Raw genomic sequence first — 20,700 nt, 5'->3', positions numbered from 1 at the left:
CTGTGGGGGGCTGCGAGGACGGGCTGGGGGTGTCCTTCCCTGGCTCTCCCAGCAACTCCCACGCCTTCTGCCCTTGGTCTCACTCTAAGCCCAGGTGGGACGGTCGTCCTCCTCAGCTAGGCTTCCTGAGCTCTGCAGCGCTGGGTGGGCTGTGGATGATGGGGGGCTCTGTTGACAGGTTCTGCGTTAGACCTGCATCTTAGCAATGTGAATATTGCATCCCTAGAGAAGGACCTGGAAGAGCAAGACGGCCACGACCTGGGACCAGCAGGTGAGGGTGGGGAGGACCTGGGGCCCTGCTCCTCCAGCCGCTGAACAGCTAAGTGTGTGGCCGGAGGATCGCTTGAGCCCGGGGAGGTCAAGGCTGCAGTGAGCTGAGGTTGCACCACTGCACTCCTGCCTGGACCACAGGGCAAGACCCGGTGTCTGGTTTTCGGAGCGGGAGGATCCCCTTCTGGTGGTACCTCTACCTCCTCTCCCTGACTGCCTCTCCCCTTCCCTCCCCTGCACATGGACTCCTCAGCCTCTCTCCTGCCTCGGGCCTGCCCACTTCTTCAGTTGATCTTTGTCCCAGCAAAGTGGCCCCGCAGAGACAGGCGAGGCTTTTCCTGAAAGTCTTGATGGTCCCCGAAGGATAAATGTATTCACATTGTAGACAAAAGATTGACATCCATACAAATGTATCTTTTTTTTTTTTTTTTTTTGAGACAGAGTCTCGCTCTGTCGCCCAGGCTGGAGTGCAGTGGCGCGATCTCCGCTCACTGCAAGCTCCACCTCCCGGATTCACGCCATTCTCCTGCCTCAGCCTCCGGAGTAGCTGGGACTACAGGTGCCCGCCACCACGCCCGGCTAATTTTTTGTATTTTTAATAGAGACGGGGTTTCACCATGTTAGCCAGGATGGTCTCCATCTCCTGACCCCGTGATCTGCCCGCCTTGGCCTCCCAAAGTGCTGGGATTACAGGCGTGAGCCAGCGCGCCCGGCCCCATACAAATGTATCTTAACATCGTATACAACATCTTTTCATTCAGCCTAAAAGTGTATCTTTTCTTTCTTTTAAAAGAAAGTAAACCATTTCAGGGGGCCTGGACAAGTGCTGGGAGGACCGTGCCAATGGCTTAGTTGGCCGGCAGGGCCTGGTGGGTGTCCGGCCTCTTTGGGGGGGGCCCACGTTAAACCCCCGTGTCCCCACCTCTGGTTGGAATCCCTTTGAGCCCATGGTTTGCCCAGCCGTGTTGGACATGGCCACCGGGGGCGCTGTGGCTCCAAACCCATAGATGGTGGTGGCTGGCCTGGCCCCCATATTCCCACCCCCCATATCCCCACCACCACCACCTGCAGGGTCCGTCTTCCATGGCTGCCGCCCATGGCAGATGTTTGGGCAGAGGCCTGGCGGTACTCCCTTCGCTGACTGGTCCGCCCCCGCCAGGTCCCAGGTCGCTGGCCGGCTCTGCACCTGTCGCCATCCCCGGCTCCCTGCCCAGAGCACCATCGCTACACTCGCCATCCTCCGCGTCCACCTCGCCGCTCAGTTCGCTGTCCCAGCCCCTCCCAGGGCCGGTGGGCTCCTCAGCCATGACGCCTCCCCAGCAGCCGCCACCTCTGCGTTCAGAGCCGGGCACACTGGGCTCTGCAGCCTCATCCTACAGCCCCCTAGGTGAGTGCCGGCTCCCTCCATGCTGGCGTTGCCGTGAAGCCTCCGTGGGGCTCCCTCCCAGATGCCGTCCTGACTGAGGGGCCTCACACGGAACCTTGTGCCCTATCTGTGGTGGCAAACCACATGGCCTGCCGCTCACAGGTTCCCCCACACCACAGACCGAGTCTCGCTCCATCGCCCAGGCTGGACTGCAGTGGTACGATCTCGGCTCGCCGCAACCTCCGCCTCCCAGGTTCAAGCAATTCTCCTGCCTCAGCCACCCAAGTAGCTGGGATTACAGGCGGGCGCCACCACGCCCAGCTAGTTTTTGTATTTTTAGTAGAGACGGCGTTTCATCACGTTGGCCGGGCCGGTCTCAAACTCCTGACCTCGTGATCTGCCTGCCTTGGCTTCCCAAAGTGTGGGATGACAGTGAGCCACCGTGCCCGGCTATTTGTTATGTTGTAAAAGAACTAACACTTGACCGGGTGCAGTGGCTCACACCTGTAATCCCAGCACTTTGGGAGGCTGAGGCAGGCGGATCACCTGAGATTGGGAGTTCAAGACCAGCCTGACCAACATGGAGAAACCCCATCTCTACTAAAAATACAAAATTAGCCGGGTGTGGTGGTGCATGCCTGTAATCCCAGCTACTGGGGAGGCTGAGGCAGGAGAATTGCTTGAACCTGGGAGGTAGAGTTTGCAGTGAGCTGAGATGGTGCCATTATGCTCCAGCCTGGGCAACAAGAGTGAAACTCCATCTCAAAAAAAAGAAGAGAAAAAGGCCCGGCGTGGTGGCTCACGCCTGTCATCCCAGCACTTGGGGCGCCGAGGTGGGCGGATCACGACGTCAGGATATCGAGACCATCCTGGCCAACATGGTGAAACCCCGTCTCTACTAACAATACAAAAATTAGGCGGGCGTGGTGGCACATGCCTGTAATCCCAGCTACTTGGGAGGCTAAGGCAGGAGAATCGCTTGAACCCGGGAGTCGGAGGTCGCAGTGAGCTGAGATTGTGCCACTGCTTTCCAATCCAGCCTGGCGACAGAGCTAGACTCCATCTCAAAAAAAAAAAAAAAAAAAAAAACTAATACTTTGGGCCAACATAGTGGCTCAAGCCTGTAATCCCAGCACTTTGGGAGGTCGAGGTGGGTGGTCACTTGAGGCCAGGGGTTCAAGACCAGGCTAGGCACCATAGTGAGACTCCTGAGTCTACAAAAAAATACAAAATTTTAAAAGTTTTTTTTTTTTTTAAAACAAAGTTTCACTCTGTCGTCCAGGCTCCAGCAATCTTGGTTCACTGCAGCCTCTGCCTTCCGGGTTAAAATGATTGTCATGTCTCAGCCTCCCGAGTAGCTGGGATCACAGGTACCTGCTACCACGCCAGGCTAATTTTTGTATTTTTAGTAGAGATGGAGTTTCACCATGTTGGCCATACTGGTCTCAAACTCCTGACCTCAAGTGATCTGCTGGCCTCGACCTCCCAAAGTGCTGGGATGACAGGCCTGTTTTTTTTAAGTAACATTTAAACTGTCTCAGTCATAGTCTCTAAAGCTGCATAGACATTGGCAGTCACCACATGGACACAGCTCTGTGGGGTCTTTGAGAGTCTCAGTGTGTGAGGGGTTCCTGGGAGTGGAGTCTGAGAATCACTGCCCCTCCCACCTCGTGGTGTGGTCCCAGGAACTCAAATTTAATTCCTCTCTGTTTAGACTCCTCAGGTGGCCAGGAAGGCGTAGATCTGGTGGGGAGACCGGCTGGGGCAGGTGTCACTGTCAGCGCCTCTTTCTGAGCCTGGTGGGGTCCAGGAGTGGGGCAAGGGGTAGGCGTGGCTGCACCCCTGCTGTCAGGGCAGGTGAGCCCCAGAGGGTGCCCACGTAGCGGTGGGGCCTGGGGCATAGCACCCACCAATCCCACCAGGCCGCGAGCACAGCGGGGCTGGGCCGTCATCGACCGTTTCACACTCAGGTTTGAACGGTGTCCCCGGGAGCATCTGGGACTTTGTTTCCGGCAGCTTCTCCCCCAGCCCCTCCCCCATCCTGAGTGCCGGCCCCCCATCCTCTTCGAGTGCAAGTCCAAACGGAGCTGAGCTGGCCCGGGTCAGGCGGCAGCTGGACGAGGCCAAGAGGAAGATCCGGCAGTGGGAGGAGTCCTGGCAGCAGGTGAAGCAGGTGAGTGTGTGGGGGGGCCAGACAGGTGAGGGGGAGGGAGGGCCGCAGGGGACTCAGGTGAGCGTGTGGGGGGTGAGACGGGAGGGGAGGGAGGGAGGGCTGCAGGGGACTCAGGTGAGCGTGTGGGGGGCCAGACAGGTGAGGGGGAGGGAGGGCTGCCGGGGACTCAGGTGAGCGTGTGGGGGGTGAGACGGGAGGGGAGGGAGGGCCTCAGGGGACTCAGGTGAGCGTGTGGGGGGTGAGACGGGAGGGGAGGGAGGGAGGGAGGGAGGGAGGGCCGCAGGGGTCTCAGGTGAGGGGGCCACAGCTGATGCTGGGGAGGGGAGGGAGGATCGCTGGTGACACAGGCAAGGGGGTCTGCAGGTGGCACAGGTGAGGTGGGAGGGGCTGAGACGGGCCCTGGGTTTCAGGTCTGCGATGCCTGGCAGCGAGAGGCGCAGGAGGCCAAGGAGCGTGCCCGTGTGGCCGATAGCGACCGGCAGCTGGCGCTGCAGAAGAAGGAGGAGGTGGAGGCACAGGTGAAGCAGCTGCAGGAGGAGCTGGAGGGCCTGGGCGTAGCCTCCACACTGCCGGGGCTGCGGGGCTGTGGGGACATCGGCACCATTCCCCTGCCGAAGCTGCACTCGCTGCAGAGTCAGCTGCGCCTGGACCTGGAGGCGGTGGACGGCGTGAGTCCTGCTCTGGGCAGGGTGAGGGGCCAGCCTGCCTGCAGGGCTGCTGTCCCTGTCTGGGGAGGGCCCTGGCTGGTGCGGTGTCCCCTTCCTCCCCTGCCCCAGGGTCTGCTCCGGGCCTAGGGAGGAGGAGACGGTGCCCCACCCCAGCACAGCCCCCTGTGGCCTCCTTGCCTGTCTCCCTGGGAGCCACCTTTCCCCCCTGGGAGCCGCCTTTCCCCCCTGGGAGCCGCCTTTCCCCCCTGGGAGCCGCCTTTCCCCCCTGGGAGCCGCCTTTCCTGTCAGGCTGGCCCTTGCCCTTTCACCCCTCCCTCTTGTCAGCGAATGCCACACTGCTCCCCGTGGCCCCATCCCTCCCTGTTCACAGCTGTGACCCTCACACATGACCCCTCCACTTCAGCGTGCCCCTCCTCACCTCGCCTGCTAAGGGTGGGCTCTTGGCCTGGCTGCTCTAGTACAGAGGGTCCTGCGTAGCCCACATCCTGGGCACCCAGCTGCCCTCGGGCCTGGCCTGTCTGGCCACTGCCGTGTCTATGGTGGCCCCAGGAGGCTGTCCTCTGCCCAGGGCTCTTAAGACAGAGCATCCCCCCTGACCCCGCAGCTGCCTTCTCCCTGAGCTGGCCCTGGCTGGGGCGTCGCCCTGACCCTGTCTCTGTAGCTGGTGGCCGGGCGGCCTGAGATGCTGAGTCCTGCCCGGAAGGCCCTCCGGCTCCCCAGCTGGCCCGGCCTGGGCAGGGGCCTCCTGAGCCCGTCATTGTTCTGGCCCTGCAGGTGATCTTCCAGCTCCGCGCCAAGCAGTGTGTGGCCTGCCGGGAGCGGGCCCACGGTGCTGTCCTGCGGCCCTGCCAGCACCACGTCCTCTGTGAGCCGTGTGCGGCCACCGCACCTGAGTGCCCCTACTGCAAGGGCCAGCCCCTGCAGTGGTGACCTCAGCGGGGACAGCCACCTCCTGCTGGGCACCCTGGCTCCAGCACTCCTCGTGACCACGGACACGTCGTCACTCGCTTCTGGTGCCACCGACCTGAGGACCGAGGCTGGGAGCCCCTGCCCACGCTCGGCCCTACAGCCCTTCCTGTTACACGTTATCATGAGGCTGGGAGCCCCGCCTGCGCTTGGCCTGACAGCCTTTCCTGTCACACGTTGTCACCTATCTAGTCCTACCGAAGGTTTCAAGGTATTTTCCTCAAAAACCTTCAATGCAAACCCACAGAACCCACCTGCCTGTCCCTGAGGGGCCTGGTGCCTCCAGGGTCCACGCGGCGCTGTGATCACAGCAGTTTGTGGTCCTGACACTATTGTGGCTAGGCCACTGGGAGCTGGGGTCTTTCAAAGCACTTTGTAAACCGAGGAATTTAGTTAGAGGTTATAAATTGCTCTAAGCTGCTTTCTATGTTTTTTTTTAATATGCGATAATATGAAGCTTTATATGTGTACTGTGAACTTAAATATTTCGTATCAGTTTATTGTCAATTCATAGTATGCTAAATATATTAGATTTCATATTCTGAAACTAGTACTTATGAAATGAGTGTTTAGTAGTAAGACCTAGGATTTTTACATTTTCCAATTAAGTGCAAATAGTATTTATAACCAGAGTGATTATGGATTGAGATGTTTTTAACTTGATGGAAGGAGCTAGTTTTCCTGAGCCTGTGTGTGCACCAGGCACTGGGGCTGATGTTCCAGCCTCGTGGCGTGGGAGCAGGAGAGCTCCGTCCTGCATTTTCTGTGGCCGCTTTTTCTGTGCGCCTGTGCCTTGGAAAGCAAGTGAAGGAACATCATTGGTTTTGTTTTCTCCCTTAAACCTCTGAAAGACAGTTTGATACTAACAAAAAATGCAGCAGAGGGGATCAGACGTCAGAGGTTTTAGAATTACTTTTTTAAGCAGCTGTCTTCTGGCTGGGTGCGGTGGCTCATGCCTGTGATCCCAGCACTTTGGGAGGCGGGTGGATCACTTAAGGTCAGGAGTTCAAGACCAGCCTGGCCAACATGGTGCAACCCCGTCTTAGTAAAAATACAAAAATTGGCCTGGCGTGATAGCGGGCACCTGTAGTCCCAGCTACTCGGGAGGCTGAGGCAGGAGAATCGCTTGAACCTGGGAGGCAGAGGTTGCAGTGAGCCGAGATCGCGCCACCGCACTCCAGCCTGGGTGACAGAGCGAGACTCTGGCTCAAAAAAAAAAAAAAGCTGTTTTCTGATTACTCAGATCTGTCCTAGGCAATGGTGCTTTGTAGCTCCTTGGAGATGTCGCTGGGCGTCCTGGCGGGGGTCGGGCAGTGAACTGGGAGAGTGGCTGCCTCCCCAGCACCCGTGACCACCCTGGTCCTGCTCGTGTGGGAGATGCTCGGGCCGTGTGCGCGCCAGGGTCCGGGGTGCCGGGTGTATGTGGCAGTCACCTGACCCGCGCTGCCAGTTATCATCGGAGCTCATCCATGTGGCCAGTGAGGTCACAGGAGAGGACCCGGCCACAGCCTCTCAGTGGCCTGGAGCACACGGGGGAAGCGACCCCCCCCAGGTCCCGGCTCTGCTGTGGTCCCGTCCCGTCTGCCCCTGGAGCGACAGTGTGGTTTCGGCCGCAGCAGAAACGTGACTGAGAACGCGTCTCCGCGATGACCTGACCCTTCTGCTCAGGGCTGGGACTGTCCCTAGGAGTTGAAGAGCAGGAACAGGCGTCTGTGGTTTACGGCGACCTGACTCTCCGCGGGCCACGTGGGTGGTGAGGGCACACGAGTGGGAAGCGGCACCGACGTGTTTCTCCCCGCCCGTGGCTTTGCCAAAGACTTTTAATAAGCATTTTTTAAGTGCAAAACGTCTAGGTAAAAATCTTTATCAGTGACCAAATTAGAATGTATTTAATATAGTAGGAGGTTTAAGAACTGTTTTAACGTAAGACAAACTGATAGCAACATTCTGTCGTTTTAAAGGAAGTGGGTCCGTGACATTCTGCAGCTAGTCCACTACTCCAAGGTAACTATCGACTTGGTTTCAGTGAATCTATTTTGTTTTTAATGATAGTGATTTATTAGCTCGGTATCTATAAATTACGTATATTTTGTGCTACTGTCATCGATGTGTAAACTCCTCTGTTTTTATTCGTATTTATGCACTTGGTTCCCATTTGGAGCCTCTGGTCTTTTCTGGGATAAGTGGTGTCTGCCGAGACATCTCCCGGTTGTCAGTGGTCAGGAGCAGCTGAGCTCTAGTCTGCCAGCTGCTCTGCTCTTTCTGGGAATGAGGTGGCACCTGCCCCTCAGGGTGTCTCCAGGGCTCAGCTTCCGGGGTGGTAGAGCTGGGGAGCCCCGGGGTGGGGGGACAGCTGGGAGATGGAGGTGGCACCTGCTCCCCTATATCAGTACTGGCTCTGAGGACAGGTGAGCAGTGGGAAGACCAAAGAATGGCTGGTGGCGCTGCCAGGGTTGGAAATGGGGGCAAGATCCTGGGGCTGTGTGCCCTGGGGCCTCCCTCACCTGTGTTGGTGGCCAAGGCCTCAGGGATGGCTCCTAGGTGGCTGAGGCACAGCAGTGGCTGGAAGGTGCCCCGTGGAGGCTGAGGTGGAGGCGGGCCCAGCAGCTCCCCCCTGTGGCCATGGCGGGCATGGGGCGTAGGAGCTGGCTGGCGGCCGGCTCTGCATGTTCTTGTTGCCTGTCGTCTGTAACTCTAGTGTTCGACATTCGCCGTGATACAGTGGTGTCACGACGTGTGTAACTGTGGTCAGCAGACCTTGTTCCGCGTGGACGCCTCAAGTGGATTAATTTCTGGAAGCCTCAATCTGTATGTTTGAGTATTTACATGAGAATGTTATTTGAATGGAATTTTCTTAACCCAGAAGGTAGTATTTATAATCATTTACTTGTAGCGAACTGTTTAAAGTTAACACTTGTTTAAATTTTTTTACACTATAGCATTTATGCAATGGTTTACAGAATTCATGGAGTTATTTTTATCAGTATGGGAATTAATTAAAACCTTGAATCTTTGTTTTGTCTGCTTCTCTGAGCACAAGCCTGGCCAGCTGGTCCCTGCGGGTCCTACCAGCCAGCTTCTCTGTAGGGCTCTTGGCTGCGTCCACCTCTGCTCTCCCACCACAAGGTCACAAACTCCCACGCAGTCCTGGGTCACCCCGCAGCTGCTCTGGAGACTTGGCTCTGGGCGTCTTGTGGCCCAAGTGCTCCAAGTTGGAAGTTTCTGCCAAAACACCAGGTGGCCAGTCCTCACCTGGACCCACAGGTGGTGAGTGTGATGGTGAGCCTGGCCCTCTCCCCACAGGTGACTCACCTGTGGGCCTCGTGTAGGGGATGCCGTGCTGGGTGAGCAAACCTTTCAGCCTTTTGATCTCCTTTGAGAGTTCTTTATGAGCCTACCACAAAAAGAGTTCAAGGGAAAGCCCAGGTGGTGGGGGGCTACTGCATGCCACCACCTCCCCCCAATACGGTACCTTCCTGCAGTTTTCCAGGGTCTCAAACCCCAAGCTGTCAGGACCTCCCTCCAGCTGGGTGGGTTCGTTTTCTTCTGGGGTCTTTAAGTAGCCAGCATCCTCAAAAAGTGTCCTCAGCAACTTCTCATGGCCCTGAAGGTGGAGGATGCAGGGGCAGCACCCAGCTCCCAGCCAGGCCCGCCAGGGGCCACCCCGAGCGCATGCTTACCTGGGGGGTGATCAGCTCATCGGCCAGGTCCTGCTCTACCTGGTCCCACTGCCGCTGCAGGGCCTCTGGCAGGGTTGGGTACACTGAGGACCCAAGAGAAGCCAGGCTCAGCTGCACCCCATGTCCCAACCCTGGCCCCCACCACTACAGGGCCTCCAGCAGGGCTGCGTGCGTGGCTGACCCCACTGGGCTCAACTGTGTCCCGCACCCCTACCTAGCAAGGCGTGGGGGTGGCAGACGAGGGGGGTCTCGAACGTCAGCGCGTAGACGCAGGTCCTCGGCTCGGACACATGGGCCAGCCGGTTGCTTTTTCCACACGCCAGCTCCACCTGGGGAGGGAACGTGGGTAGGTGGGTTGGGGAGACTGGGGCCCCTCTTCCCGGGCTCCCGTCTGAGGCCCCACCTTGCTCTGCCGGCTCCGGGAACGGCAGGCGTCACCGTCCCTCATCCACATGCCCGTGAAGGTGTTGTTGGCGATCTCCCACTCGTGCCAGATGCTGGGGAGACATGGGCACGGCACGTGAGGCCGGGTGGGGAGCTGCGCTGCTGCTTTGGGATCCCTGCCCCGGCCCCACTCACCCGAGGATCCCACTGTAGGCGTTCCAGCGGAAGGTCTGCTCGTGCTGGGTCACGTTGTGGAACGGGCAGAACTCATACTTGTACCTGGGGACACAGATGGCATGAGGGGGGGGTCCGCAGGCTGCGCCCCAGCCCACCCTCGCACCCACCCTGCACTCACGTGGACTCCACCAGGCTGAAGCACTTGCCCGAGAGTCGGAAGAGATGCACGGGTCCTGGAAGAGACCTCACACTGATCCCCAGGCTCCAAGCACAGAACCTGTCTGCAAAGACTGGCAGAGTCTGTTTTCAAAGGACCAGTTTTCTTTTTTTTTGAGATGGAGTCTCACTCTGTCGCCCAGGCTGGAGTGCAGTGGCATGATCTTGGCTCACTTCAAGCTCCGCCTCCCACGTTCACGCCATTCTCCTGCCTCAGCCTCCCAAGTAGCTGGGACTACAGGCGCCTGCCACCATGCCTGGCTAATTTTTTGTATTTTTAGTAGAGACGGGGTTTCACCGCATTAGCCAGGATGGTCTCTATCTCCTGACCTCGTGATCCACCCACCTCGGCCTCCCAAAGTGCTGGGATTACAGGTTTGAGCCACCACGCCCGGCCAAGGACCAGTTTTCAACAAAAAGCACAAGACGTTCAAAGAAACAGGAAAACAGGTACCATTCAATGGAAGAAACTGACAAAACCGAGAATTCTAAAAATAGCCCTTCAAAAATGAGAGTTAAGGCTTGGTATCGTGGCTCATGCCTGTAATCCCAGCACTTTGGGAGGCCAAGGCGGGAAGATTGCTGGAGGCCAGGAGTATGACACCAGCCTGGGCAACACTGTGAGAACCCCGTGTCTACACAAAAAGCACACAGAAAAAATGAGCTGAGTGTAGTGGCGCACACCTGTAATCCCAGCTACTCGGGAGGCTGAGGCAGGAGAATCGCTTGAACCCAGGAGGCGGAGAGTGCAGTGAGCTGAGATCGCGCCACTGCACTCCAGCCTGCGTGACAGAGCAAGACCCTGTCTCCCCACCCCCCAAAAAAGAGGACATTCCCAGATAAAAGCTTCAGGAGTTAGTTACCTGCAGGCCAGTGTGCCACCCGGGGAAGTGAGCAGACAGCAGCTCAGCGGAGGCAGACGGAGGTCCTCGTGCAGGGTGAATTAATACCAGTTGCCTTTCTAGCTGTGGTCTGTAAAGCTACAGGACTTAAACCAGTGGTCCCCAATCTTTTTGGCACCAGGGACTGGTTTCATGGAAGGCAGTTTTTCTACCAGCCGGGGGTGGGGATGGGTGGTTTGGGGATGAAACTGTTCCACCTCAGCTCATCAGGCATTAGATTCTTTTTTTTCTTTTGGAGACAGTCTCACTCTGTCACCCAAGGTGAAATGCAGTGGTGCGATCTCGGCTCACTGCAACCTCCGCCTCCTGGGTTCAAGTGATTCCCCTGCCTCAGACTCCCGAGTAGCTGGGATCCCAGGTGCCCGCCACCACGCCCAGCTAATTTTTGTATCTTCAGCAGAGGTGGGGTTTCACTATGTTGGCCAGGCTGGTCTGCAACTGTGGACCTGAAGTGATCTGTCCACCTTGGCCTCCCAAGTGCTGGGATTACAGGTGTGAGCCACTATGCCCGGCCTGAAAGACTAACTTCAGATTTAAAGACATAAACAGGTTGAAAGTGAAGGTATGGAAAAGTATTCATATAAACAGGCAAAAGAGAGCTGAAGTGGCCGAAACTATTTTAAGAGACAAAGATGTTATACATTGATACAAGAGTCAATGTGCCAAGACACCACAATTATCCACACACAAACAGTGCCACCCACTACATAAAGCTGACATGAGACATCCATACGCCACTTTTTTTTTTTTTTTGAGACGGAGTCTAGCATTGTTGCCAGGCTGGATTGCAGTGGCACGATCTTGGCTCACTACAATCTCCACCACTGGGTTCAACCGATTTTCCCGCCTCAGTCTCCCCAGTAGCTAGGATTACCGGTGCCTGCCATCACGGCTGGCTAATTTTTGTATTTTTGTAGAGACGGGGTTTCTCCATGTTGGCCAGGATGGTCTCAAACTCCTGACCTCAGGTGATCCACCTGCCTCAGCCTCCTAAAGTACTGGGATTACAGGCGTGAGCCCCAGCGCCCAGCCTGATGGATTCAATATTTTTAAGATGACAATACCACCCAGAGTGATCTGCAGATTCAATGCAACCCCATCAAAACCCCAATGACAATTTTTGCAGAAATAGAAAAACACATCCTAAAGTTCATAGGGAGTCTCAGAGGACCCCAAATCATCAAATCTTAAAGAACAGAGTTGAGAGACTCGTACATACTGATTCCAAAAATTACTTCAAAGCTGTTATGATCAAAACAGTGTGAGACTGGCATAGAGGCCGGGCGCAGTGTCTCACGCCTGTAATCCCAGTGCTTTGGGAGGCCGAGGCAGACAGATCACGAAGTCAGGAGATCGAGACCATCCTGGCCAACATGGTGAAACCTGATCTCTAATAAAGTACAAAAAAATTAGCCAGGCGTGATGGCGGATGCCTGCAGTCCCAGCTAATCGGGAGGCTGAGGCAGGAGAATTCCTTGAGCTTGGGAGGTGGAGAGGTTGCCGTGAGCCAAGATCGTGCTACTGCACTCCAGCCTGGGCTACAGAGTTAGACTCTATATGGAAAAAAAAAACAAACACATCAAGGGAGTGAAAAGACAACCCACAGAATGGGAGAAAATAAACACTGGCAAACCACGTGTGTAAGAGACTCACATCCAGAACACAGAACTACAGCCCAACAACAAACTCAAGTTAAAAATGGGCAGAGAAGCCGGGAATCCCAGCACTTCGGGAGGCCGAGGCAGGCGGATCATGAGGTCAGGAGTTTGAGACCAGCCTGGCCAACATGGTGAAACCCCGTCTCTACTAAATAAAAATGAGCCAGGTGTGGTGGCTCACGCCTGTAATCCCAGCTACTTGAGAGGCTGAGGCAGGAGAATCGCTTGAGCCTGGGAGGCAGAGCTTGCAGTGAGCCAAGATGGCGCCACTGTACTCCAGTCTGGGCCACAGAGTGAGACTCCATCTCAAAAAAAAAGGACAAACACCATAAGCAACTGAAAAGATCCCACATGACTGATCATTAGGGAAATGCAAATTAAAACAACCCTAAGGTACCGCTTCACACCCACTAGGATGGCTGTTAGCAAAAAACAGTGTTGGTGAAAATGTGGAGAAACTGGACCCCTCGTGCAATGCTGGCTGGAATGGGAAACGGTGCAGCCACTATGCAAACAGTTTGGTGGTTCCTCAAAAAGCTAAACATGGAATTCTAATAAGATCCAGCAAAGCTACTCTCAGAAATTGGAAGCAGAGACTCAAATATTTACACCCAAGTTCACAGCAGCCTATTCCCAGGCAGAGGGTGGAAGCCACTCCAGTGTCCATGGACAGATGACGGGTAAACAACAACGTGGTCTGTCCTTGCAGTGGAACAGTCCTCAGCCATATAAAAAGGAAGCACTGAGAGCCTCCAGCCTGGGGGACCTTGGGGACACTGTGCCAAGAGGAGTTGGTCAGACACAAAAGGTCGCACACAGTTATGAGTCACCTGTGTGACGTCTATGAATAGCCAAGTTCAGAGACAGCAGAATGGTGGGTGCCGGGGCTGGGGGAGCGGGGCAGCTGGGAGTCAGGGTTTGAAGGGGACAGAGCAAGTTGTGGAGATGATGGTGCTGACGGTTGCAGGGCAGTGTCACCAGCGCCTGGGGGAAGAGGGAAGGCGTGCAGCGTCCCTACCCTCCAGCCAGGCCAGCCCCAGGCAGTGCTAGAGCGCGGGCGTGTACACATCAAGGCCAGTGGCAACTCGTGAGTCAAGCCACAGCAGCCACCCCGTTCTTTAAGCTGGGGAGTCGGGACCTGGCTGGGGACGCCACCTTAACACAGCGCCCACCGAGACTGTCAGCCACGGGCCATCCTCCGGGACTGTGGGAAAGGCTGGGGCTTGGGCCGTGGAGGCAGGGAGGGGACTGGCCCCCGTCCCCGTCCCCTGAAGGGCCTGCGCTGCAGCAGCAAGTGCACTGGTAAGAGGAGGACGCCCCAGACTGATGTTTCAAACTCTCTGTAGTTTTACCGTGTTAATAATAAAGTCGAGGCCGGGCGCGGTGGCTCACGCCTGTCATCCCAGCACTGTGGGAGGCCGAGGCGGGCAGATCACGAGGTCAGGAGATCGAGACCATCCTGGCTAACACGGTGAAACCCCGTCTCTGTTAAAAACACAAAAAATTAACCTGGCGTGGTGGCGGGTGCCTGTAGTCCCAGCTACTCAGGAGGCTGAGGCAGGAGAATGGCGTGAACCCGGGAGGCGGAGCTGGCACTGAGCCGAGATCGCGCCACTGCACTCCAGCCTGGGCGACAGAGCGACACTCGGCTCTAATAATAATAATAATAAAAAAGTCGAAATACACACGAGGTGCTGGGTGACTGTTCCCTGGGAACCTGGCCAGCCCAGGAGCCAGATGCCACACTGGGGCCACCCTCAGCCTGGCCCTCGCCCCCGGAGGGCAGAGGCTAATGCCACTGAGACCTCTGGGGTGCTGGCCCGGCCTGGCCTTCCGTTCCCTGACATTCCACTCACCCCTGGGGCTGTCCCTTCCTAAGACAGATGGAGACCAAGATGGCCAGGCTGCCCTGCTCAGGGGACAGGGGCTGTGGATATAGAAAGGTCCTGGTCCTTCCTTGTCAAATACCATCTGGGTGGCCCCTACTCCCAGGCTCACCCACTGTCCTCCCAGCCTGACCGCTGGGGCCTCTACCTCAGCCCTGTCACACCTGCTGTCCCACAGCCTGGGGTGCTTGGGCTTGGTCCCTCCAGTCTGGCCCTAGGGCCCTGCCCAACAGGCACATAGGGAAGCCTTTGGAGCCATCCCAGAGACCCTGATGTGTCCCTCACCCATCTGCCACTCAGACTCCCGCAGGCAGACCGCCACCCGCACACTCCCGCCCGCACACTCCCGCCCGCGGACCCCCGCCCGCACACTCCCGCCCGCAGACCCCCGCCCGCAGACCCCCGCCCGCAGACCCCCGCCCGCACACTCCCGCCCGCACACCCCCGCCCGCGGACCCCCGCCCGCACACTCCCGCCCGCAGACCCCCGCCCGCACACTCCCGCCCGCAGACCCCCGCCCGCAGATTCCCGCCCGCACACTCCCGCCCGCGGACCCCCGCCCGCACACTCCCGCCCGCGGACCCCCGCCCGCAGATTCCCGCCCGCACACTCCCGCCCGCACACTCCCGCCCGCAGACCCCCGCCCGCACACTCCCGCCCGCAGACCCCCGCCCGCAGATTCCCGCCCGCACACTCCCGCCCGCACACTCCCGCCCGCGGACCCCCGCCCGCAGACCCCCGCCCGCGGACCCCCGCCCGCACACTCCCGCTGGGAGGGTGGCTGGTCAAGCTCCTGTGTCCTGGGAACTCACGTTCCCAGACTTGCCCCAGGCAGACACTGCTTGGAGACACCCCAGGAGGGGCGTGGGCGCCGGGCTTAGCTCTGCACCTGCAGGGCCATCCGTCTAAACAGGACTGTGTGAGGGCAGCGGGGCCTGGCCTGGCTCCCCAGCTGGGAGGAGGCCTCTGACTGGGTGCTGTCCACAGCTTCAGTGGACTCCTACTGGCTGGGGTGCAGCCTCCTGCAGGGGATGGTACCACAAGCCCCCCACTGGCAGTGCCCAGTACCCCAGGTCCTCTGCTGCTGGCCCACACCAGAACCCAGGCCACGGGCCCTCCCCTCCGCCTGGCCCTCAGGTTTCAGCAGCCTGTCCTCCTGAGACAGGTGGGGGCTGGCCCCTCCACGCCTCTTGGGCCAGACACAGCCATACCTGAGCGGGAGTCTCTACCCCCAAATACCACCACCCCCAAATGCCACCACCCCTGCCGGGAGCCTTCTCCTCTGCTCCTCCTTCACCCGCACGTCCCCTGCAGGCTCCGTGTTCACGGCCTGCATGGCCAGGACACTCACCGGTGCCCTTGGCTCCCGCAGGCCCAGGTGGCCTTACTGCCAGCTGTCCCTGCACCCGAGGCCACAGCTCAAGGCCCATCAGCTTGGCTGAGCCTGGACTCCGTTTCCCCTCTGCCCCGGTCAGGCTTCGGCGGGCAGCACTCCCCCTAGGGCTGTGTCTCTTGGTGACAATTCCTTCTCAAGGGTGGTCCTCCCTCCCACGCTGCTCCCTGGCCCGGCCCCACACCTGGTCCCAGTACCCTCCCAACCTCCACAACCCCCACATGCCACCAAGAACTTCACCGGGGACCTCACCCTCACCCTTGGGCCTCACGCACCCCCACTGATGAGTCCTGTGCCCACCATGACCCCTCTCCAAGCACCAGGAACTGCCTGGTAGACCCAGCCCGGCCCCAACCGAAAGCAAGCTCCCAGCCTGACCCCCGCAACTCAGATGGTGGGAGCCCCACTTTCCATGGCTTCTCTAGCCAGGATCCCGGGGCCACTCTACTACTCCCCCGCCCCCTCCCCAGATCCAGGACCCTGCCACGGTCCCAGAGTCCTGCCCAGCTGGCCGCTCCCTCCCACCGCCACCGAGGCAGAGCTCCCTCCTGGACAGTGTGCTGGGCTATGCTGGACGCTGCTGGGCTCTGGCAGGACCACCACACTGACCGTGCCCCATTCCCTCTCCATGCCACAGCGGGACACTGTCTCCAAATCACAGACCTACCAACCTCTGCTCCTCCTGCTGTCAGGGGACGAGGCTCCCGACTCATCTGGTGGAGGTCATGGAGCTGCCCACTGCCCAGCCCAGCCCCACCAGCCTCGGCCCTGGCAAGCCCACCCCTTCCTTCTCCTTGGCAGACACTCTTCTGCGGGGACCTTCTGAGCCCTAGGCCACAATCACCACGCCCCTGAGTTTCTCAGCCTGATTATCTTTCTGCTCAGCTCATTCCACAGACCACACTCTCCTACCCACTATGCACAATCTGCCTCACACGTTGATGTTGAAGGAGCACTACATCGAAGACAGAAAAAACAAGTAGAATATCCACACCCGACCCCACAGACGCGGGAGACGATCCACACCCGACCCCGCAGACGCGGGAGACGGTCCACGCCCGACCCCGCAGACGCGGGAAGACCGTCCACGCCCGACCCCGCAGACGCGGGAAGACCGTCCACGCCCGACCCCGCAGACGCGGGAAGACCGTCCACGCCCGACCCCGCAGACGCGGGAAGACCGTCCACGCCCGACCCCGCAGACGCGGGAAGACCGTCCACGCCCGACCCCGCAGACGCGGGAAGACCGTCCACGCCCGACCCCGCAGACGCGGGAAGACCGTCCACGCCCGACCCCGCAGACGCGGGAAGACCGTCCACGCCCGACCCCGCAGACGCGGGAAGACCGTCCACGCCCGACCCCGCAGACGCGGGAAGACCGTCCACGCCCGACCCCGCAGACGCGGGAAGACCGTCCACGCCCGACCCCGCAGACGCGGGAAGACCGTCCACGCCCGACCCCGCAGACGCGGGAAGACCGTCCACGCCCGACCCCGCAGACGCGGGAAGACCGTCCACGCCCGACCCCGCAGACGCGGGAAGACCGTCCACGCCCGACCCCGCAGACGCGGGAAGACCGTCCACGCCCGACCCCGCAGACGCGGGAAGACCGTCCACGCCCGACCCCGCAGACGCGGGAAGACCGTCCACGCCCGACCCCGCAGACGCGGGAAGACCGTCCACGCCCGACCCCGCAGACGCGGGAAGACCGTCCACGCCCGACCCCGCAGACGCGGGAAGACCGTCCACGCCCGACCCCGCAGACGCGGGAAGACCGTCCACGCCCGACCCCGCAGACGCGGGAGACGATCCACGCCCGACCCCGCAGACGCGGGAGACCATCCACGCCCCACCCCACAGATGCGGGGGAGTATCCAGGCCCCACCCCACAGACGCGGGGGACTTTCCACGCCCGGCCCCACCCCACAGACGCGGGAGACAATCCACGCCCGGCCCTACAGACGCGGGGGAGTATCCACGCCCGGCCCTACAGACGCGGGGGACTATCCACGCCTGACCCCACAGACGCAGGAAAAAATGGTCTGGAGAAAAACACCATCAACAAAACAAAAAGATCAGGAAACTGGGAAACAAATGTGCCACTTACATCCAAAGGTGGGAAGAGAACTGTTCCAGATTAAAACACTAAAGACACATAATGAACCAAATGCACATGTGAACCTGACTGGCCCTGATGTGGGGATGGGGGTAGGAAAACTAGAAGAGGTATTCTTTTCTAAATTTTTATGGGGTTTTTTTGTTTTTTGTTTTTTGTTTTTGAGACGAAGTCTTGCTCTGTCACCCAGGCTGGAGTGCAGGAGCATGATCTCAGCTCACTGCAGCCTCCGCCTCCTGGATTCAAGCAATTCTCCAGCCTCGGCCTCCCAAGCAGCTGGGATTACAGGAGGATACCACTATGCCCGGCTAACTTTTGTTTTTGTGGGTTTTTTTGGTAGAGACGAGGTTTCACCATGTTGGCCAGGCTGGTCTCGAACTCCTGACCTCAAGCGATCCTCACACCTCAGGCTCCCGAGCAACATGCACGCACCACCACGACCAGCATATTCTGTTTTCTTTCCAGGACTCTCACCTCCAAAAAGACGTGGTCCCATTAGCCAAGGCTGCCTCTCTCCTACTGGAAGGGGTTCGGTCGGGAACTGCGCTGTTACACAGTGGCCTGCTTCCTCCCCAGCTTCTTGGGATAGGTGGTGGCCCGACTCCAGCACTTCAGGCCCTGGGAAGCCACCATCCCATGGCTTCTGAGCCGCAGGGAAGTGAGCCTAACCCCAGGTGCGCCATCATGCCCAGCCACACAACAAAAAACTTAAAAAGATGTGTTTGGAGTCAAAGTCCACCAAACCTACCAACACGGTGCGGCACCATCTGATCCCCTTTATCTCTGATCTGTGGCTACCCCAGCTGAATCCCCTCTGGCCCTGGCTGTCCTGCTCAAGGCCTTTGGCCACTCCCTTTCCTGGATCCCTTTCCCCAAATAGCCACAGCTTTACTCCCTTTTCTCCTTTAGCTTTTGGCTGAAATGTCACTTCTTAGACTTTTCCTCAGCACCCTATTTAAAGCAATCCCCACCAAGACAGGAGGATTGCTTGACGCTGGGAGTTTGGGGCCAGCCTGGGCAACATAGTGAGACTTCCATCTCTACAAGAACACTTAACATTTGCCGGGCATGGTGGCGTGCACCTGTAGTCCCAGCTACTCAGGAAGCTGAGGTTGGTGGATTGCTTCAGCCCAGGAGTTCAAGGATGCAGTGAGCTATGATTGCACTACTGCACTCCAGCCCGAGTGAGAGAGCAAGACCCCGTCTCTAAAAAATAAAAAAAGCGATCCCCCAAACAATACTCTAACACACATACACACACTCCCTCCTCTGCTTCACACATCTACATGGCATTTTTCATCATTGGCCATTCTATGTATTTTATCTAATTCTACAGGCTCAGTGCCCGTTCCTCCATCCCTCCCCATTAGACTGTCAGCTCCATGAGGACAAGCATTGGTATATCTGTGTTCGTTTCTGCAACCCCAGCACAGACCCTAACACATAAAGGTATTCGATAATAAAATTACTAAAGCTGGGCGCGGTGGCTCACGCCTATAATCCCAGCACTTTTGGAGGCCGAGATGGGCGGATCACTTGAGGTCAGGAGTTCGAGACCCGCCTGGTCAATACGGTGAAATAAACCCTATCTCTACTAAAAATACAAAAATTTGCTGGGCGTGATGGTGATGCATGCCTGTGATCCCAGCTACTCGGGAGGCTGAGGCATGAGGATCGCTTGAACCTGGGAGGCGGAGGTTGCAGTGAGCCGAGATCGTGCCACTGCACTCCAGCCTGGGCGACAGAGCGAGACTCTGTCTCAAAAAAAAAAAAAAAAAAAAATTCTTGGATTTTTGTCTATTACATTTAATACTCATTCAGCGTTTAAATGATATATATACTCATGACCCACCAATTCCACTTCTGGAATCCTGCATTGGGAAACCGCTCACCTGAGGGCAAACCAAGGCACCTACACAGCATGTTCTCCACAGAACTATTTCTAATGGCCAAAAAAATGGAAAGAACCTAAATACAATCGGGGAGTGCAGTGCCATCCTATCGCGTGCTGAGCACCAAGAGAAAGAACGAAGACCTATATCACCACCATGAAGCGTCCCGAGAGATACAGCGAGTGACAACGACAAATCAGCCAAATACTCGCGCAGCATGATTTCTTAAAAAAGCTATTAGATTACAAAAACTGTACGTTTTCCAGTTGCATAGACACGCACGTAAAAGCACAGAAACGCGTCTGCAAAGTCACCAGACTATTAACAGCAGTTACCTCTCGGAAAGGAAAGGAAGGACTAAGTCTGGAGATAACTTAATTCGCTACAAGAATGTTCTGGTATATTCTCTCGTACTTCCACATTAATTTTAGAAGGCTGACAAACCAATGCTTTAGACTCCGGGCCGTAACTCTCAGGGTCACTCATGCATCCTCCACTGTTGCTGCTCCCCGCGGCCACCCCCGCGCCGGCCAACAGCGCTCCTCACTCACCAGACACGGGTGAAGGATCCCTCTTGGCCTGGAGGCGACTGGCCTGGGGCAAGAACGGGTTGTTCACCCTACGGGAAGCGCCAAGGTCAGCGGGGAACGGGCCCGAGCCGTCCCCCGCCCGAGCCGCCAGCCCGCGAGGCTGCTCACCCGAACGAGTTGGGCTCCTCCACCACCTTCATCTTCGCTGCACCTGCCGGCGCGGGCCCTACGGGGAGCGAGACCGTGAGCGGGGAGGCCGGGGTGCAGAGCGCGCGCGGGGCCTCGGGACGCGGACGGCCGGGCCACTCACCGCGGGCCGAGAGCCCGAGGAGCAACAGAAGCCGCGCCAGCCCCGCCGCCATCGCGCCGCGCGGCCGCCGCGCGGTCACGTGAAGTGACGGTCACGTGACCACGGGAACCGGA

General features: G+C 58.2%; 2 protein-coding genes across 44 annotated transcripts in view; one reads left to right on the top strand and one right to left on the bottom strand.

Moving 5' to 3' along the window:
• UNKL (unk like zinc finger) overlaps positions 1-8,457 on the top strand; it is a 55,288-nt gene extending 46,831 nt beyond the window's left edge. For 15 of the 43 annotated variants that reach the window (XM_063797595.1, XM_016929133.3, XM_024349708.2 and 12 more), the window contains 5 exons: positions 179-271; positions 1,430-1,657; positions 3,607-3,809; positions 4,220-4,477; positions 5,252-8,457. In XM_063797595.1, coding sequence (XP_063653665.1) covers positions 179-271; positions 1,430-1,657; positions 3,607-3,809; positions 4,220-4,477; positions 5,252-5,407 — 938 coding nt within the window. In that variant the 3' untranslated portion in view covers positions 5,408-8,457. The other 28 variants (XR_010152532.1, XR_010152535.1, XR_010152536.1 and 25 more) reach the window with 14 other exon arrangements.
• On the bottom strand, positions 8,311-20,685 carry GNPTG (N-acetylglucosamine-1-phosphate transferase subunit gamma). Its single transcript, XM_001159025.5, has 11 exons — positions 20,588-20,685; positions 20,446-20,503; positions 20,299-20,366; positions 9,863-9,917; positions 9,703-9,786; positions 9,527-9,620; positions 9,338-9,452; positions 9,124-9,206; positions 8,916-9,047; positions 8,756-8,837; positions 8,311-8,665 (listed from the first exon to the last, which is right to left on the bottom strand). The coding sequence occupies exons 1-11, from the start codon at positions 20,637-20,639 to the stop codon at positions 8,571-8,573; spliced, it is 918 nt and encodes a 305-aa protein (XP_001159025.1). The 5' UTR covers positions 20,640-20,685; the 3' UTR covers positions 8,311-8,570.
• Between the last annotated feature and the right edge of the window lie 15 nt (positions 20,686-20,700).

This window comes from Pan troglodytes, chromosome 18 (assembly GCF_028858775.2).
Source record: "Pan troglodytes isolate AG18354 chromosome 18, NHGRI_mPanTro3-v2.0_pri, whole genome shotgun sequence".
NCBI lineage: Eukaryota > Metazoa > Chordata > Mammalia > Primates > Hominidae > Pan > Pan troglodytes.
This window is presented reverse-complemented; position numbering and strand designations above follow the sequence as displayed.